Below are 16,412 nucleotides of genomic sequence, written 5' to 3'. Positions count from 1 at the left end.
CTCAATAGGCTAGATATTTTTATTTTTCAAGTGAAGGAAATGGGCTTCCATACTATACTATTCTATGTATATCATATACAGAATACATATGTTAATCTTCTTCAAGAAGGATGTCACATAATCACATAATGAGGTCACGAGAACGGTGACACTGACGTCAAGAAAAGAAAAAAATATGAGGAAAAATTTGTGGAAAATATATTTACTCTGTGTCAAAGAATGTATTGATGGATTTGTTTCATCGGTACATTTTATCATTACTTTGGTGTGTAGCATATTTGTTTTATTAATGGTTTAATTATTACAACTTTATTACTATTTCGGTGACTCCTGTGGTTCTCCGAACATAACCTTAACTGTAAAGGGCTGCCTGATTGGTTCGCTTTAATATTTTCAGTGTTTCCATCGTGACTGATGACGCGGCCCATGCTGCTCTGTGATTGGACGATCCCGCTGCTTACTTTCACTTTTACTCTTCCGCTGCTGCGTGTGTTCCCCGCACGCACGCACGCACACACACACACACGGGTGAACATATCAGCTCTTCTACCTCACAAGTTTGTCTCTTAGCTTAGACTTTATATTTATCAGAATGCGCCTGCTGTTCATCAGGATAAAGAAAGACTAAACAGTTTTGGCGCAGTCTGTTGTTTTCGCTGCAGCTGAGATAGAATCAAAAGCGAAAGTGCTGCGTTTGTGTTCACTTTATTTATTTTTTAATGTTCCTCGAGCTGAAACCTTACAAACAACAACGGAATCAGACTTCAAGATGATGATTGAAGTCATTTTGTTTGGATTCTTCCAGACGTGCGTTTGTGGTAAGAATATGAATAAATAAAGTCTCAGATCAGTGATGAATGTTTTAAGGAAATGGGGCTTGCCAATTTCCTATCAAACAAAATCATCTGCATTAATTACGTGTAAATTCATAAAAAAAAACACCTTTATAATACACCTTCTAATAATTGATCTTATAGCCAGTGTAAAACATATGATTTTTGTCTGAAGTCCATGTATAATCTATAGATTATGATTACTAAATTAAGATAGATGGATGGATAGATAGATAGATAGATACTTTATTCATCTCAAAGAGAAATTCAGAAGCATCAGTTATATTGATATTCCAGCAAGTATATAAGCATGATGCTTCTGGGAGGATTCTAAAATGGAAACTAAAATGGAAACTAAAATGGAAACTAAAATGGTAGCAATGTTAGAAGAATGGTTGATTAGTATTTAAAATGGCACAAAACTAAGAAAAATATATATATTATACATTTTATATATATATATATATATATATATATATATATACATATATTATAATATATGTATATATGTATATTATAGTATATATGTATATAATAGTACCTACATACAATTAAAGTGACCCACAAATTAACTATATTAAATGATACTATTACATTATCATTAGATATTAAAGTAGAAATAAAAACATAACACTACAATAAAAGTCAAATAACTCCCAAAATACAGTATTAAATAAAATGATCAAATACTTGAAGAATCTGAAACAAGTAAAAATGGTTTAAGAACATATGTCTGAAAACATATGTAAATGTGCTAAAGACTCACCATTATGCACAAACAATAACATAATTAAATGCTCTAGGGGCCCTCTGGTGAACACGGGGCCCTAAGCAGGTGTTCAGTTTACTAATGCCATGGGCCGACTCTGTGATAATCCATGGCTTTGAGTGTTTCTTTAATAGAAGGTCCCTGATGTCATCTTTAAAGGTGCAGTATGTAACATTGTCACTTTGTTTACATTTCATATAACCCCCATCAATATGTTTGTATAACTGGTTAAACTTTTATGGCACATTTCCGCTGGCTCTACTCGCCTCGCCACGGCACGGTTTCCCTGGTGCACTTGGGAAAGGGAGGGGCAAATGGAGGAGTCCTCCTTTTGTTGCAATCTCAATCTTTACATTTTATGAACCAAACAACCAATCAATGAATAAGCAAAGATCAACAAATCACTAGGTAATCGAAAAGGCAACTGTGTTCAATTAGGAAACTATGATAAAAATGTAGACCTACAAAATATGGAATGCAGGTTATCATTTGGTAAATACAATTAAGTAAAAATGGATAACTTATATAGTCATGGTTAAATTACATTTTTTTAAGACATCACTAGAATAAATCTTTATCTATCCTCCCCTTTGTTTCTCAGCTGCTGGAGTCGCAGATGTGGTACTGTCGTGCAACCTGGTGGAGGAGGGAGCTGGAATGGGAAGAATGGGACCAGCCTTCGCACGATCTCCAGCTACTCTTGTCTTTCGCGATGTGGCAGTGACCCTCGACGAATCGCTGGAAACACTCACTCCGTTTGTCCCACCCTCAGTCCCTGATCCAGACCACATCCTGTTCGAGGCCAAAGGTCCCCCCGCACCCCACCCACCTTCTTCACAAGTAAAATTGGTTGAGATATGAAGACAAACTGTGTTGAACCTCTCCTTTCCTCTGCAGCAGTGTCATCAGTTGAGATCCCCCATATAGAGGTGTTGCTCCATGCTGACTGCAATGATCAGGAAGTGATGTGTGAAATAAGCCATTACACTCCGCATGGATCAGAGGGAAGTTCCTCTCCAGCCTACTTCATGGTGTCACTTGATGTTGAAGAAGTTCAGTTCAGCACTTCACTGATTCTGCAGACCTTGGTGATAGAGAAGAACCACACAACGCTGGTGCAACCCAAGCTGGGTCTGCCGCTCAGCCAGGCAGGCACACTGCTGACTGAGGGTGAGCTGCACTGCATATATAGAACTATTTTTTATTATTTTTTTTAGCCTTAACATAAGCTGATTTTATGTACTTTAAGTAAGGGCATTGTTTTGTGGAGGCCACCATCGTTTGTTGCCATGTTTCTACAGTAGCCTGGATGGACAAACCAGCCAGTACATGCTTTTTGAAGCTTACTACACCATCGGAGATTGGCTCTGTAAAATAAAAAAAGGAGTGTAGTGGAGACAGTTATTAAAAAAGTGTTTACATCCTTTCTGGTATGCAAAGGCCACTATAGTTCCCTGAAGCACATGCGAAAGGCAAGTGTAAGGAAGTCTGATTACTTCCTTACACTTTGATGCTTTAATACATGAATCATTTCACTGAATCTTTTCAATTCCTAGCTTTATGTTTGGCGGGCAATAAGATTCTTCATCCCGGTGTCCCTGCTGCTGTTTTTTTCCCCGTCCTCCAGTGATATTCATGGTGTTTTCCCACATTACGTCTGTACCTGCGCCGCTGAGAGGCGACGTCCTCCTCCACTGTGGTTTCAAGCAGCATGAAATACTGTTAATGCAGGAAGTGAGCATTGAATGGCGACTGCAGCACAGAGGGAAGGGGCGCAGGATGCTTGAAATGAGGACAAGGTTGGATAATGCAGATGGAAACACAGTGGGTAAGTGCTGTAGTTCAAAAAGGAACAGTCAGTGGTCAAGACGTCTCACATTCACTGAACATGCATGTGGGTTTAACCTGGTATATGATGGTTTCATCAGTTAGGTCAACATGTGTCTCATTCTGTTTTCAGTGTATTCAGACAAGAGAGACTTGAGAATGGATGCCACCCAGGTTGTTAGTGAGGGTAATGTCTCTGTGACTCTGAACAAGCTGAAGGTTTCTGATGAGGGGACGTACATCTGCACCGTCAGTTTAGGCCGTTTCCACGCACAGCAAGTCATTAAACTCCATGTTCATCGTAAGTGGTACAATAATCTGATCTCTCAAATCCAGAGCATCTACAACAGAGGGACTTTGAAAACAATCCTCTGTTTGTCATCATTTTTCAGAACCACCCAGTGTCTCACTCTCAGAGGAGAAGCTGGTTTTGAAGACAGAGTCCCCGCAGACACTGAGCTGTCACTGCAGTAAATACTATCCCCTGGATGCTCAGGTCTGTAACTATGTATTTAGATGAAGCCTTATACTGTATAATATCACTTTTTACCATCACCAACATCAAAGAAAGACATAAAATCAATGTAAACTTCAGTTTATAACGTTCTCATGGCATTTGAAGTCCTTAATGGATTATAAACGTAGAGACAACAAACATTTAAAATCTACCCGATGAGGGTCTTCGGGTAGTAATAGTGCATTTGGCAGGATTTTGGCTTTATTGTTCAATAATAAGTGAAATCAACAGAATGACTGGGCTCTGTTTAGAGAGGGTTGGACAGTAATCACAATATGTCCAGTGTCCAGTGAGCTGCTGTCCCCAAAAATGAAAATTATTGTAATAACCTGTGGACAGCAGTGTGATTGACAGCTGGTATTGTCCAGTAGGAGCCAGGGTGCAGGTGACACTTCTGAGCTTCAGTTGCAAATGTCAGCATGGCACTGGTCAAATGGTGATTCTGGAGGCTTTATAATGGAACTGCAGATTGTTATGTGGGACGTCACCACGTCACTGGTTATTATTTGTTTTTGACCAGAAATAGAATAAGCATTTGTTCATCCCTATATATTTTACATCTAGAAATCACACACAGTAAATGAGCTCTGAGCATACTTCCTCATTTACAGATTGATTGATTTACAATCTGACTAAGGCGACAATATTTGATTGAGTTACTAATCTTAAGTGTGTAGAGTTTGCATGTCCGTGTGTGTTTTCTCCAGGTTCTGTGGTTTCCTCCCACAGTCCAAAAACATGCAGAGGTTAATTGGACTCTTCAAATTGACTGTAGGTGTGAATGTGAGAGTGAGTGGTTGTTTGTCTCTGTGTGTTTGTCCTGCGGTGGATTGTGGAGGATGAAGCCATAGACACAGAGTGATCCTAACTGTCTGTGGCTCATAACTGTCTGTTTCCTTCTGCCCTTCAGATGGAATGGTTTTATCTCTCTCCGACCGCTACAGAGCACGTCGTCTTTCCGAATCAGGGCTCTCTTTCCAGCCATCGACAGCATGCTGATGGGACATTCTCCCTGTCGTCCCACCTTGCTGTGCCCCCCACTGTCTCCCCAGGCACCAAAATCATTTGCATGGTGTCTCACCCAGCCCTGGACACTCCGCTCTCTGTGAGCGTGTTGGTACAAAGTCCACAACCAGGTATAAACTATGTTTGTTGTCTTTATAGGGAACAGTTTGGTGTTTGTGGGAAATACAAATACAAATACAAATGACTGTTCAAAAAGAAGGACAGCAAAGCCTGAAGCGCTTGGATTTCCACTATGGACAATAAAACCCAGGCTCCATAATTGAATGATTTAACGGCACTGCGATTTCTTGTAGACATGTTTTATTTTTTTTTTTTGTGAATCATCAAGTCTAAAACTCCTTACTGAAGGAAAACCAAAAGTCTTCTGTTTGATGCTCAGCATACTTGTCACTTTGCTGCGTCTGTGGTTTCCCTAGGATTTGGCTTGCAGTATTGACCACGTGAAGCCCAAGACAACGTACTGTACTGAAACATGCAGATGCTTGTACATCATCTCCAGAATTTTCTTGCTTAACCCAGAGTTAAAATTTTAATGTATAAGCTCTGCATTGTCTTTTTAAAAACACACTCTTTATTAAATGTAAATGTAACAAGATATTTGAATATGGACTGGAAAACCTGAGGTAAACAGTGCCCTTGATTAAACTAAAAGTAAGAACACATACCCGCCAGTGCAGTGGGGTGAAAAGTGATTTGTCACATTGTATTAATCAAGAAATCAGCGTCCTTGGATCATTTGTGTTTACTTGCATTACTCAAGTGATTTTCAGGCAGGTCGACAGGTCACTGCAGAAATACACACAAATTTATATCTATACAAAAACTGAGGTGTTAAAAAGAAAAGAAAAGAAAAGTCTTCATACTAAGCTAAGCCAAACAGCTGTAGTTTAAACAGCACAGATGTAAACGGGTTATTTTGTCACAATAAACTATTTGTGAAGAATAAATATTGTTATGCTGCAGAGAGTCTTAGTGTATGTCAACATTTAGAAATCGCTAAATATAATATTTGAGCAAATTGTAATACACAGTGGATTTGTTGACGTTTTCATGTTGAAATGTGGCTGATTTGCAGTACATTTACTGTCTTGAGCCGGATGTTAACGCTCGTCTTTCTCTCTGCAGATTCCTATCGGTGGATTCTGGGTTTCCTCATCATCACTGTCATTTTCTTCTACCAGGTTATGAAATAAGTTTTTCTGGTAGATTATCCCGACTTCAACTTGAGCTCTTCCTTTGTGTCATTTGTGAGTCTTTAAGTTATTCGTCAGTTTTTACAATAAGTAAATACTGTAATAAATGTAATTCTGTTAAAGGGGACATATTATGCAAAATCAACTTTTTTACCATTTCAATACTTATATTTGGGACTCTGGAGGCCCTACCAGTTGCCAAAGTGTGGAAAATAGTTGTATTTTAATATGTCGCTGTGTTGTGTACATTTGTCTAATGTACAGCATTTGTTGTGAAAATAACCATGTTCATACTGGTTCAATAAAGAAAAAAAAAATGAAACAACGATGAATCATCAGTTTTATTGATGATTTCTTTATTGGCATCAGCAAAAGTGGTAAGCATGCATTTATTTTTCGCAATTCCACTTGCATTTCTTACTGCATTTTCAGGTTGTAAATCTCACATTTTCATATCTGATGTGTCAATTATCTGGTGATATTGTAAAATATCACCAGATAATTTTGGAAAACTGCTACAATCATACATAAATGCATAAGTTTCTTCATATTTTCACAATCGTATCCACTCTCCAAATCAGTCTGAAAAGAGAGAAAATAAATAGCTTTTCTTTTCTCCAACAACTCCCTAAAAACCTGAAAGAATTTATAAACACATTCAGGAGCATAGTCTGACAGATGTGCACTATAGTTGTACTTGTACAATACTACATGTTTTTAACAGGTCACAATAGTAGTAGATGATTTCAGTCTCTGAATATTGTTTTGTTTTTCTTAAAGCAAGTAAATTTAAGTCTTGGCAAACTCTTCAGCATCATTGCATTGCATAAGCAGTAATTATCAGATCTGAAAATATACATAGGTCCATAATACCACTAACGAAAGAAAATGTACAGTCGGCAGTTAGATTCAGAGATGGCAGATACACAGGTCACACAAAAAGGTAAAACTATGGACACCGTTTGCCATGCAAGTTAGAAACAAACGCCTCATTTAGGCCGTGACTGGACTGAAGGTGAGTCTGTTGTCATGTGATCGGGGTGGATCGGGGTGAGGGAATGAATGGCTCCGATTTTTCTTTTTATCTTTTTTTTTAGATCAAGTCGACTTAAACCACAATCAATCAAAGACTTTTTCAGCAGGACTCTTGAATCAAGTGGACATTTGTACCTGTTTGAAATGTGACACGACACACTCGTCTGTCTATGGCTTTGACTCGCTGGAAGTCAGAGTTGAGAGACCTTCCTCTGGGCCGGAGCGGTCAGTTCATGTGTACGTTAGATTGTCTGTAAGTGGCTGCTCGTCTGTTCACCTTGCTGCTACTGACCATACCACCTCCTGTGGTACGAAACCCCCAGTACAAAATCGACCATCACTAAGGAACTACTTTGTCAATAACTTCTTATCAGTCGAGAAATATTTCACTCATTTAGACAGAAAAAAAAGTTTCTATGCTTTTACTATCGTTCCCTGAATTCTTCCTTTTTTTTAAAAAAAAGAAAAAGAAAAAACTACTATTCTTACACAGTCACTTCATCTACTTCACTTATACTAAACACTGGAGAAATAAGAAGCTACGCAAGAGAAAATGTTAGACAGGAAAGTAAATGAAACTCACTAATAAAAGCCCTAATCAGCTAAACTTGGAAAAAGCTATATGCTACTGTGTTTTTGGATCACAAATACTTACGCTTACAACAAAGTTGAGCATAATCTTAATCTAACATGACCTTGTGTTAATAAGCAGAAATGAGACAGAGTGTGTTAGTTTTGTCTTGTCAGTATCAATTTACAAATGCAGGACTTTCAAAAACGTTAATATGAACAAGCTTTGGTGTATCGGGTGTAGAAAGGACTGGTTCAATCTCGCTGCACACGTTCACCCTCTGTACGTTGAACATTTGCCCCCAAAGCTCCGTTCATTGGGCTTCGCCCCACGTGTTCCCGTCACAGGGATTCTCTCTCTCTCTCTCTCTCTCTCTCTCTCTCTCCCTCGTTCCCTTTCTTCCTCACCTTTCTCTCTGCCTGCTGCGACCTTCAATAGCACATGAGGTGCAGAGGCAGGAGAGAGTGAGTGTGACTTCACGTCAAACCAGTGGAAGAAAGCAAAAACAAGGGAGGGGAAAGGGGGACAAAGAAAGCAGAGACACCTACAAACACTGGAGTCATGTTTAAGTGCAAGATGGTTTGATGGAAGACTGTGAAAAGAGGGAGGAGAGGACAGATAAAAGGGGGAGGAGTTGCATTCTTCTTTTCCCTCTTCCCTCTTGTATCATTCTTAAGTCCATACCCATCTAAACGGATGGGCTGAGTTCAGTAGAAGAAGTATACTGTGGATGAAGAAGAGAGGAAGTCATTAGTCTAAGATTAAGTCACTTAAAACTAAACAGAAAACTCTCGCTGATATTGTATTTACAGGTTTCAACAAAAACTTGGTCACGAGAAGTCCTGAATAATTAAGAATCAGAGCAGAAGAGGGCAAGACAGATGTGGCCATGTTTGAGAAGAAATGAAAACATATCACGCTGCTTTATACCTGCTGGCATCCATCATAAGATAACAACAATCTAGGCACTTTCATTTCCTGTAAAATGAGCTGCACAGACACATCCACACTACATGCCATCATATTATAAATAGCTGGTGTGTTTTCTAAATGTAAAATGGCAAATGTGGAGGAAAGCCAATGTGTAATAATGATACGGTGACATTAAAAATAAGTGTATATTTTTGTAAAAACTCATCTCTCTCTCTCTCTCTCTCTCTCTCTCTCTCGCTCTCTCAACCATTCATCCATCCATTTTCTACCACTTTATCCTTCACACGAGGGTCACGGGTGGAGCTGGAGCCAAACGCAGCTGATAAAGGCTGAGACTTTCGACCAATAAGATTACATTTATATGCATTTATAAATGTACATGTAATCATTAAGATAAAATGTAATGATAATTCCCCCTTTAAAATAATGATAAATAAAGTCATATGTTCATAAACACTTGCACTTCTCAACAACATGACAGAAGTGTATCCACTACTCACAGAATATTATTCCAACCACAATGACTCCAATGATGCCCATCATGATCATCATCTGAAAGAAGACAAAGACACTATAATGGAGCATCTATATACAATAACTTCATGTGATTACAAAACTAAATAGGACACCGGAGAGTCTTGTTCTGCTTATTTCTCAGTCTCTAGTTTGAACTCTACAATGAAGCATCTGTTCAGACCTCCATAGCACTTTTACTCTTAATTTGAATCCTATGTTGCAGCTAATTCACATTATATACACAACAGTAGATACTAACAGACATAATGTGAATACATGATGAGTTTATTTCAGTGTCTGTTTAATGGACCCTCACTAATGTAGCTACCTTGCAGTTCTTCCACCAGTACTTGTTCTTTAGCTTTGCTGCACAGCTCTCGAACTGAGAGGCTCCGGCTTGGAGAGCATCCGCTCTGTCATCCAGCTCTGAGAGCTTCTGGTCCCTTTCCAAAACCTTGTCCACGTTCACCCGCATGATGTCCACCACCTAGCCCACAGTGACGAGGATGAGAAAGCATTTGGGAGTGGTGTGGAGGGGAGATGACAGGAACAATAACACAGTTACGGAGTTTCTGAAGATAGTGTGCTGTAAATTACAAGCATGAATAAATAAGTAGTCTAAGTCCATTTGCAGTTTATAGCAGAGGCTGGTAAGAAAAAAACACGAGAACAGCTCTGACGTACAGTATTTTACACTTGGTTTGGCTCTTTGTATTTGATGATGAGATTCTCTATCTTAGTCTGGTCTGGGTCAGCTCACCTCCTCGACTTGGGCCTGAGTCTGCTGTAGCCTGCGGTTGCTGGAGGTGTTGGGTGGGCCTGGAGGTGGGCCAGCTGGGCCTCCATCTGCACCAGGGGCTCCAGGAGCACCAGGGGCTCCAGCTGGGGCAGCATCTGGGGCAGACCTGAGACGAAGCACGTGAAGGAGGAGGAGGAATGAAATATAACAATAATATACAGTTCACTAAGCTGCTAACTAATAAGGCAGGTAGATAAGGTGAAAAGGTTTTGTGTCAATCGTTTGAAGGAGAACATGGATTCAGTTAGATGCAGCAAAAGAAGATGAAAAGAGAAAAACTGCATATGCAGAAGAGAGATGTAGATGTAGAGCGAGGAATGAGGGAAATAAAAGAGAGAGAGAAAAGATGAGCAGGTGAGAGAAGAGGGTTAGGATTTAAAATGAGGTTTAAAGGAAAGGGGATACAATCTAGGACACAAGATGGAAAGCGAGGAATGGGAAGGACATATTTGGTTTAAGAGAAAGAATCCAGACATTTTAGGGGAGAAAAAAAGAGAGGAGAGAATATTATATGATGGATTTCAGAGTGTTGGATTGTACAGTGATAGCAAGAGAGAAGTTGAGGATGGAAAGTGATTTGCAGTAAAAGAGGAATGGGTTAAACCAGCAGAGGGAAGAGGAACATGTAGAGAACAGGGGACACAAAGCTGAGCAGCTCAGGAGCAGCACTGACTCAGCTGCAGGTCAGTTTCATACAAATCACTCTGTCAGTCCTGGAGGCCAAGAAATATACATTTACAGATGAAGAACCAAAGAGTCTGAGTCTCATCAGTGACATGAATGTTTCTCGTCATCAAGCAGCCTACAAACTAATCCATAATAACCTCATGTATTATAACACCGTATTTTACAGGTTTTAAAAATAAATAAATACTGCAACTATTTTAAAACAGCAGAAAAGTGCGCACAACAGAAACAGGGCAAATGACACAGGGCCAATATAATACAAAGCAAGAATACACGTAAAAATCACAATTAAGAGAAAACATTAAAGAGGAAATACTGTGTTATGAGATGATTTAAGTTTTAACACGGTCTGAACATTGAAGAGTGAAAACAGCCAACTCTACAATACATTATTTAGTGAAGATGTGACTGGAAAATTTCACTTGCGTCAGCAAAATCACTCAAGCGGAGAGAAACCAGTTCAGTTTGACTGAAAACATAAAACAAGCAAATCAACATTAGTTTATAAACGCGTGCGTGTGCAGCTCCAGGTTATAGATGCTGCGTTTGTTATTGTGTGGAAGGTAAAGGGGGAAAAAGCGCAGCAGAAAAGCCGCATTAATACTCACATCTTCTATGCAGCTGTTAGAAGTGACGCACGGCAGCGGAGGGAGGGAGGAGAGGGAGCGAGGGAGGGAGGGTCTGAAGTACCACCACGACAGGAAAAAGAGAGATGAAAGATCACAGAGGGGACGAAAGAGACTGGGTTTGTGGGCAGTGGTTCCGAACAAAGTCCAGGCTTTGATGAAAAAAGGAAAATGGAGGTTGTTGTTGGCGCAGTGGAGCAGAGCGGATTCTCTGTGGCCAAGTGCCGCAATACTGTGCGGACGAGTGAGCCGGAGAAGCTGGAGGAGGAGGAGGAGGAGGAGGAAAGTCACAAATCCACTTCAGGTTCCTGCAGCTCGATGCTCCTGGTGATGCTGATGATGGTGGTGATGATGCGTCCTCACAGACACGCGGCTGCCTCAGTCAGAAGCGTCTGAAGCTGCTGGAAAAACTGCGTGAATTTTTTTTTTAAAAGAGGAGAATGAATGAAAAAGTCCAGTCATGAAATTCAGCTGATTTCTTTAACCCCCTCCTCCTCTTTCTTTTTCTTTCTCTCTCTCTCTCTGTGCGCGTTCCGTCCGCGCAAAGTGTTGTGGCTCTGTAGGCTACTGCAATAATGCGTCTCTGCTCCTGCTTCCTCCACTTGGACTCGTATCGACAGTGCGGTACCCCCTCCTCCCTCCTCCCCCCTCCCCTCCCCTCCCCCCTCCCTCTCTCGCTCTCCTCACACTTCGCAGTACTGCAGCTCTCAGAGTAGATGGGGCGGCAGGACGACACTGCGGTACAGTGCATGATGCCTATACAGTGTTGACTCGACTGTTTCCTCCCTGGCCTGGGATTCTCCCAGCCCCTCCTCCTCCTCCTGCTCCTGCTCATCCTGGATCACATCTCTCTGTTTCATTTCTGCTGCTGCCCTTGAATCTATACATTTTCCATTTTGATTTTCACCATCTGCATACAGTATTTCAGAGAAGTGACAGGAGACACAGTGGTCACTGGGGACAGGTGCACGAGTCTCGGGACAAAAACAAAGGACACATGTGGACACCACAGTCCGCACATGTGTTGCTGTTTTCACATCCACTGAAATGTAGACCAGTGTTGGTTAAACCAACATAAGACACTGAAAAACAAGATCTGGATTTCGCCCCAACTTAACAGTGACACAGACCCTTTGCTGCTTTAGAAAAATAAATTAAAAAATTGATCTCAGATCCAGATCACCAACAAAAACTACCCATTTCTTCAATTGACCATAACCTATCCCCCAGAGTTATTACTCAGAGTAAAAACATATATAAAAAAAAACTCTTGGCAAAGGTATAATATAAATATGAGCCACAAAATAATAGTTTTTTTCTGTTAATTCAATATCTCACAACCCGTTTGACACATCATATATATATATATATATATGTACTTTCCCAACAGTTTAAGACAGTGACGTTATCTAAAAACGTTCCTTTCTCTTGTTTCAATCCAACACTGCCCCTGTGCATACAGTGAGGTCAAAATACATGCTCTTCATTAACAGTCTTATTTAAAGTCTTTCCAGAAGACTGGAGCCTGTTACAGCAACATTCTAAGTGCCAATGACCTCAGTACATCATGAAAAACTGTGTACACTTTGTTTGGTTTTATAGTTCAGTTTATAGTCTTTCGGCCAAACTCAGGCAAGGAACTTTTATATTTTAGTATTAACAATTAACAAAAATGACAGTGTTCACTCTTACAAAAAATCTTCGACTTTGGTTAAAAAACAAACTAACAAGGCTTCTTTTCAAATCTGTTTTATTAAAGTATTTTCAGGCTTTTATCTCATGTCATTTGTTTGTCAAGACAATCATTATCGTGAGTCCATAATAAGTTCAAAGACAACCAATAAATGTTTGAAAAATAAACAGTAAATAACAAAAAACCTTCAATATACATTGAGAAGAGGAATAAACAAAGCTAAGACTTAAACAGTCTTTAGCTTTAGCGATGTTTGCCAGTGCGATTTAAGCGTCTGTAGAGGAAATTGATCCTCTTCTCCATGTTGTGTCTGTCCAGAGTCATCATTCTTTCTCCCACCAACTTCCTCTTCCGAATTAGTCGCTGCAGTTCATTACCTCTGAAACCCTTCAACCAGCAGGGGGCCTTGATAATGTCTTTGGGGTGAGCTTTAAAATCTCCTGCAGGCACAAAAATAAGAGTATCACTTTATGGACAGTCTTAGACTTAGCTTAGGACGCTGATAATAGATCTATGTATTTAAAATTATAATTGCATTTGTTACAGTTCTGGTAAGACTATACACACTGTTTATAGTCTTGTTTTGTATTCTTGTTTAGTCAAAACAAGAACTAACACAAACTTTTATGTCTTTTGTTCTTCATATCATATAACCACTTCCACAGCTTAATCCTTAGTTGCAGACTATATACCAAATAGTTTTAATTATTGGGCTGGGATGGCCAGTTTAACTTGATATGGAGAGATTTTCCATCTCTAATGAAGTGAATCATGTTCAGGACACTTGCCTAATATGCCTATGTTATCATAAACTCCATACATGCTCCTCTTCTCAGTCCACCTGTCCACAACCTTAGGCTGAGGGATGGCATGCATCCGGATGCGGCAGCATGAACCTGCAAACAACACAAGGTTTCAAGTCAGAATTAATAAAACAATAAATGGACATTTAAAAGCAATGCCAAGATTTTTACATTAGCAAACACAGAACACTGAAGTAAACAAATTACATTTAAACAATGTTTGCCTATAATTAATCATAATATAAACCATGATTTCTACATTGACCAAAATAACTGAAATTAACAATTTGGCCATAACTAAGAAGCTTATCATTTCCACAGTGCATATATATATATATATATGTATATATATATATATATATATATATATATATATATATATATATATATATATATGTATCTGCCAGTGCTTCCCAAACTTTTTATACTAAGTACCACCTAAGAAAGTATGGATCTCTCCAAGTACCGCCAACATTTAAATACAGAGGTGTAAATAGGCTGAGCAAAGACAGCTACGGACTTCACAGGAGGCAGATTTAATAAAATAATTTGCACTCTCATCATCCTACTCTTACTTAGACACTGGTATAGTGAGATTAGATTATGATGGAGTGAGAGATTAGGTGATTCTTTATTATTCTTTAATGTATCATTTGTTTCATTTTCTACACACTCAAAATGTATCAGCTCCACTCAGACCACATACCCTGGTACCAAGATATTTGCTATGAATGTTATAAACATAGCAAACGTTCTAGAGCCTGCAATACCTCTAAGGGTCACCGGGGGGCAACGTCCCACACTTTCTGATGGTTTGATTTAAGCCGTATATCGAGCAAAATAACACATTTGACTACGAGTTGCTTCTCAAATGCATCGAATTCCTGTTAATATTTGAAATGAATTTGAGATGAAATGAAGGAGTGTGTTGTTGTTGTTGTTGTTTGAGTGCTCACCAGTGGACACAGTCCTCGCTGACTGCAGCAGGCTCGCAGCACTCCGACAGAAGGACGCTCCAGCTCTCAGCAAACCTCCCACAACGGACATGTCCGACGCTTTCTACGATAAAACGTCCGTAGAACAGTTAACTGTGTTCTCATACATATATCATTACCTTTGCGACTGTAAGTGATGGTGTTTTAAGCGTTTGATAGTCGGCTTTTACTCTTTAACTCCTCCACACTGACCCTTAGCTTTAGCATTAGCTAGCACATGATGTTAGAGTATAAGCATAACAAATACCTGTTTACACGTCAGTCAACAACCTCGCGACAATGTTGCCTCTTTGTTATGATAACAGCATATATATATAAGTATAACCTCATACAAACATGGAACGTTTTAAAACTACATTCACTGAGGCTGCGACATGCTACCAGTGGCCGCGTCCATCTTGTGGTGTGTCCCACAATGCACAGCGTCATCGGTAGCGAATTGTGCAAGTAGGTCCAGCAGAGGGCGCTAGTTGCGCTGAAGCAGCAGACTGCGAATACGCCTGTTAGTGGCCCGGCCAGTGTTACTACCAGAAACAATCAGGAAAATAACAACTGGACAAACATTTTTCACTGTCCCTTAAGATTCCTACATAAATTCCTACACTAGTGCTGACCATGAATGCAGCACTCTGTGAATCCTCATAGGTTTGATAGCATTGACAGATGCTCTTTGTGTGGATCATATGTGACAAATATTGATCTTATTTCAAAGAGTTGCTGTTGCTAATATTATGCTCATAATCTCATTTCTTTTTTTTAATTGTAAAGAGAAACTATTGTTAAAGCTACTACTGTGCACTTTTTTTTTGCTTTCATGCACTTTGAGGACAGACTGACCAAAATAGTTTTATTTCAAAGTGGTAAAACAGTACTCCAGATTCTGTTCAGGTGTAGAAACTTTTGGATGTGCCTTACATGCATGTGCGCTGGTTTTAAATTTGTCATCACCTGCAGTTTGCTGGCTGTGGAAAATGTCTGGCCTAGCTAAATTTCTCGGTTTAATAATGTGGCCCAACTAAGTTTGTAAATGAATTGAAGTGTTTTGGGGTCTTCAAAACACTGTTTCCAAATTTGTGAAACATTTTACAGAAAAAAGGGACATTCTACTGCTTTTTAGACCACACTAGACAATGGAGGACCAAAAGGGCCACAATTAATTAATTAATTAAATGTGTCATGAAATAATTAAATGTGTCATTAAATAATTGCATGTATTTATTTATTTATTTAATTATTTAATTATTTAATTAATTAATTATTTAATGGTGTATTTATTTATTTAATTTTGGACCTTTTGGTCCTCCATACTAGACCAGGTCAGACACTAGACTTGTCAGACCTGGACTGGATAATCCCAGAGGGGCCGTAGATCTTCAAAGCAATCCACTGAGCAGGTACCAGTTTTTAAATATCTGGGAACACAAATTGACTCATGCCTGCCACTGGACCATCATAACATCTACAATCACACTGCACATGATTTTACCTGTTGCTGTTCTTTTCAACCATGTTTCCATGTTTCCTTCTTCTATCAAGTTTAATTTTTTCCGTTTAATCATATATTACATTTCATTACATTACATGTCCTT

At 39.3% G+C, this 16,412-nt stretch overlaps 3 protein-coding genes across 4 annotated transcripts; 1 reads left to right on the top strand and 2 right to left on the bottom strand.

The window, feature by feature from the left end:
• Window positions 1-502: 502 nt before the first annotated feature.
• On the top strand, window positions 503-6,422 carry tapbpl (TAP binding protein like). Of its 2 annotated transcripts, none has more exons than XM_058648680.1 (8): window positions 503-818; window positions 2,204-2,410; window positions 2,503-2,772; window positions 3,230-3,430; window positions 3,563-3,730; window positions 3,822-3,925; window positions 4,857-5,082; window positions 6,098-6,422. In XM_058648680.1, the coding sequence occupies exons 1-8, from the start codon at window positions 770-772 to the stop codon at window positions 6,163-6,165; spliced, it is 1,293 nt and encodes a 430-aa protein (XP_058504663.1). In that variant the 5' UTR covers window positions 503-769; the 3' UTR covers window positions 6,166-6,422. The 2 variants fall into 2 exon arrangements, with proteins under 2 accessions (XP_058504663.1, XP_058504662.1); XM_058648679.1 differs by having other exon boundaries at window positions 2,500-2,772; window positions 6,098-6,420.
• Window positions 6,423-7,660: 1,238 nt separating this feature from the next.
• LOC131471887 (synaptobrevin-like) lies at window positions 7,661-11,943 on the bottom strand. The gene is made up of 5 exons (XM_058648681.1): window positions 11,315-11,943; window positions 9,981-10,125; window positions 9,549-9,707; window positions 9,205-9,256; window positions 7,661-8,495 (listed from the first exon to the last, which is right to left on the bottom strand). Coding segments are annotated over exons 1-5 (375 nt in total). The 5' UTR covers window positions 11,317-11,943; the 3' UTR covers window positions 7,661-8,478.
• Window positions 11,944-13,065: 1,122 nt separating this feature from the next.
• Window positions 13,066-15,244, bottom strand: mrpl51 (mitochondrial ribosomal protein L51). Its single transcript, XM_058648057.1, has 4 exons — window positions 15,071-15,244; window positions 14,785-14,887; window positions 13,814-13,921; window positions 13,066-13,465 (listed from the first exon to the last, which is right to left on the bottom strand). Exons 2-4 carry the CDS (start codon window positions 14,873-14,875, stop codon window positions 13,269-13,271), a joined length of 396 nt encoding a protein of 131 aa, XP_058504040.1. The 5' UTR covers window positions 14,876-14,887; window positions 15,071-15,244; the 3' UTR covers window positions 13,066-13,268.
• Between the last annotated feature and the right edge of the window lie 1,168 nt (window positions 15,245-16,412).

The sequence above is a fragment of the Solea solea genome, chromosome 13, assembly GCF_958295425.1.
Source record: "Solea solea chromosome 13, fSolSol10.1, whole genome shotgun sequence".
In the NCBI taxonomy this organism is placed as follows: Eukaryota; Metazoa; Chordata; class Actinopteri; order Pleuronectiformes; family Soleidae; genus Solea; species Solea solea.
The sequence above is the reverse complement of the archived record's forward strand: the minus strand, read 5'-3'. Positions and strand labels throughout refer to the sequence as shown.

Bases quoted from the DNA above. Each gene is read 5' to 3' on its own strand.
- tapbpl (XM_058648679.1), top strand. From the start codon at position 770: ATGATGATTGAAGTCATTTTGTTTGGATTCTTCCAGACGTGCGTTTGT. The intron at 819-2,203 runs GTAAGAATATGA...TTTGTTTCTCAG, and splicing joins CTTCCAGACGTGCGTTTGTG to CTGCTGGAGTCGCAGATGTG. The intron at 3,431-3,562 runs GTAAGTGCTGTA...TTCTGTTTTCAG, and splicing joins TGCAGATGGAAACACAGTGG to TGTATTCAGACAAGAGAGAC.
- LOC131471887 (XM_058648681.1), bottom strand. The intron at 9,708-9,980 runs GTGAGCTGACCC...ACTGTGGGCTAG, and splicing joins CTCAGGCCCAAGTCGAGGAG to GTGGTGGACATCATGCGGGT. The intron at 9,257-9,548 runs GTAGCTACATTA...GTCTTCTTTCAG, and splicing joins ACTGGTGGAAGAACTGCAAG to ATGATGATCATGATGGGCAT.
- mrpl51 (XM_058648057.1), bottom strand. From the start codon at position 14,875: ATGTCCGTTGTGGGAGGTTTGCTGAGAGCTGGAGCGTCCTTCTGTCGG. The intron at 13,922-14,784 runs GTGAGCACTCAA...TGTTGTTTGCAG, and splicing joins AGCGAGGACTGTGTCCACTG to GTTCATGCTGCCGCATCCGG. The intron at 13,466-13,813 runs GCAAGTGTCCTG...TTGTGCCTGCAG, and splicing joins TGATAACATAGGCATATTAG to GAGATTTTAAAGCTCACCCC.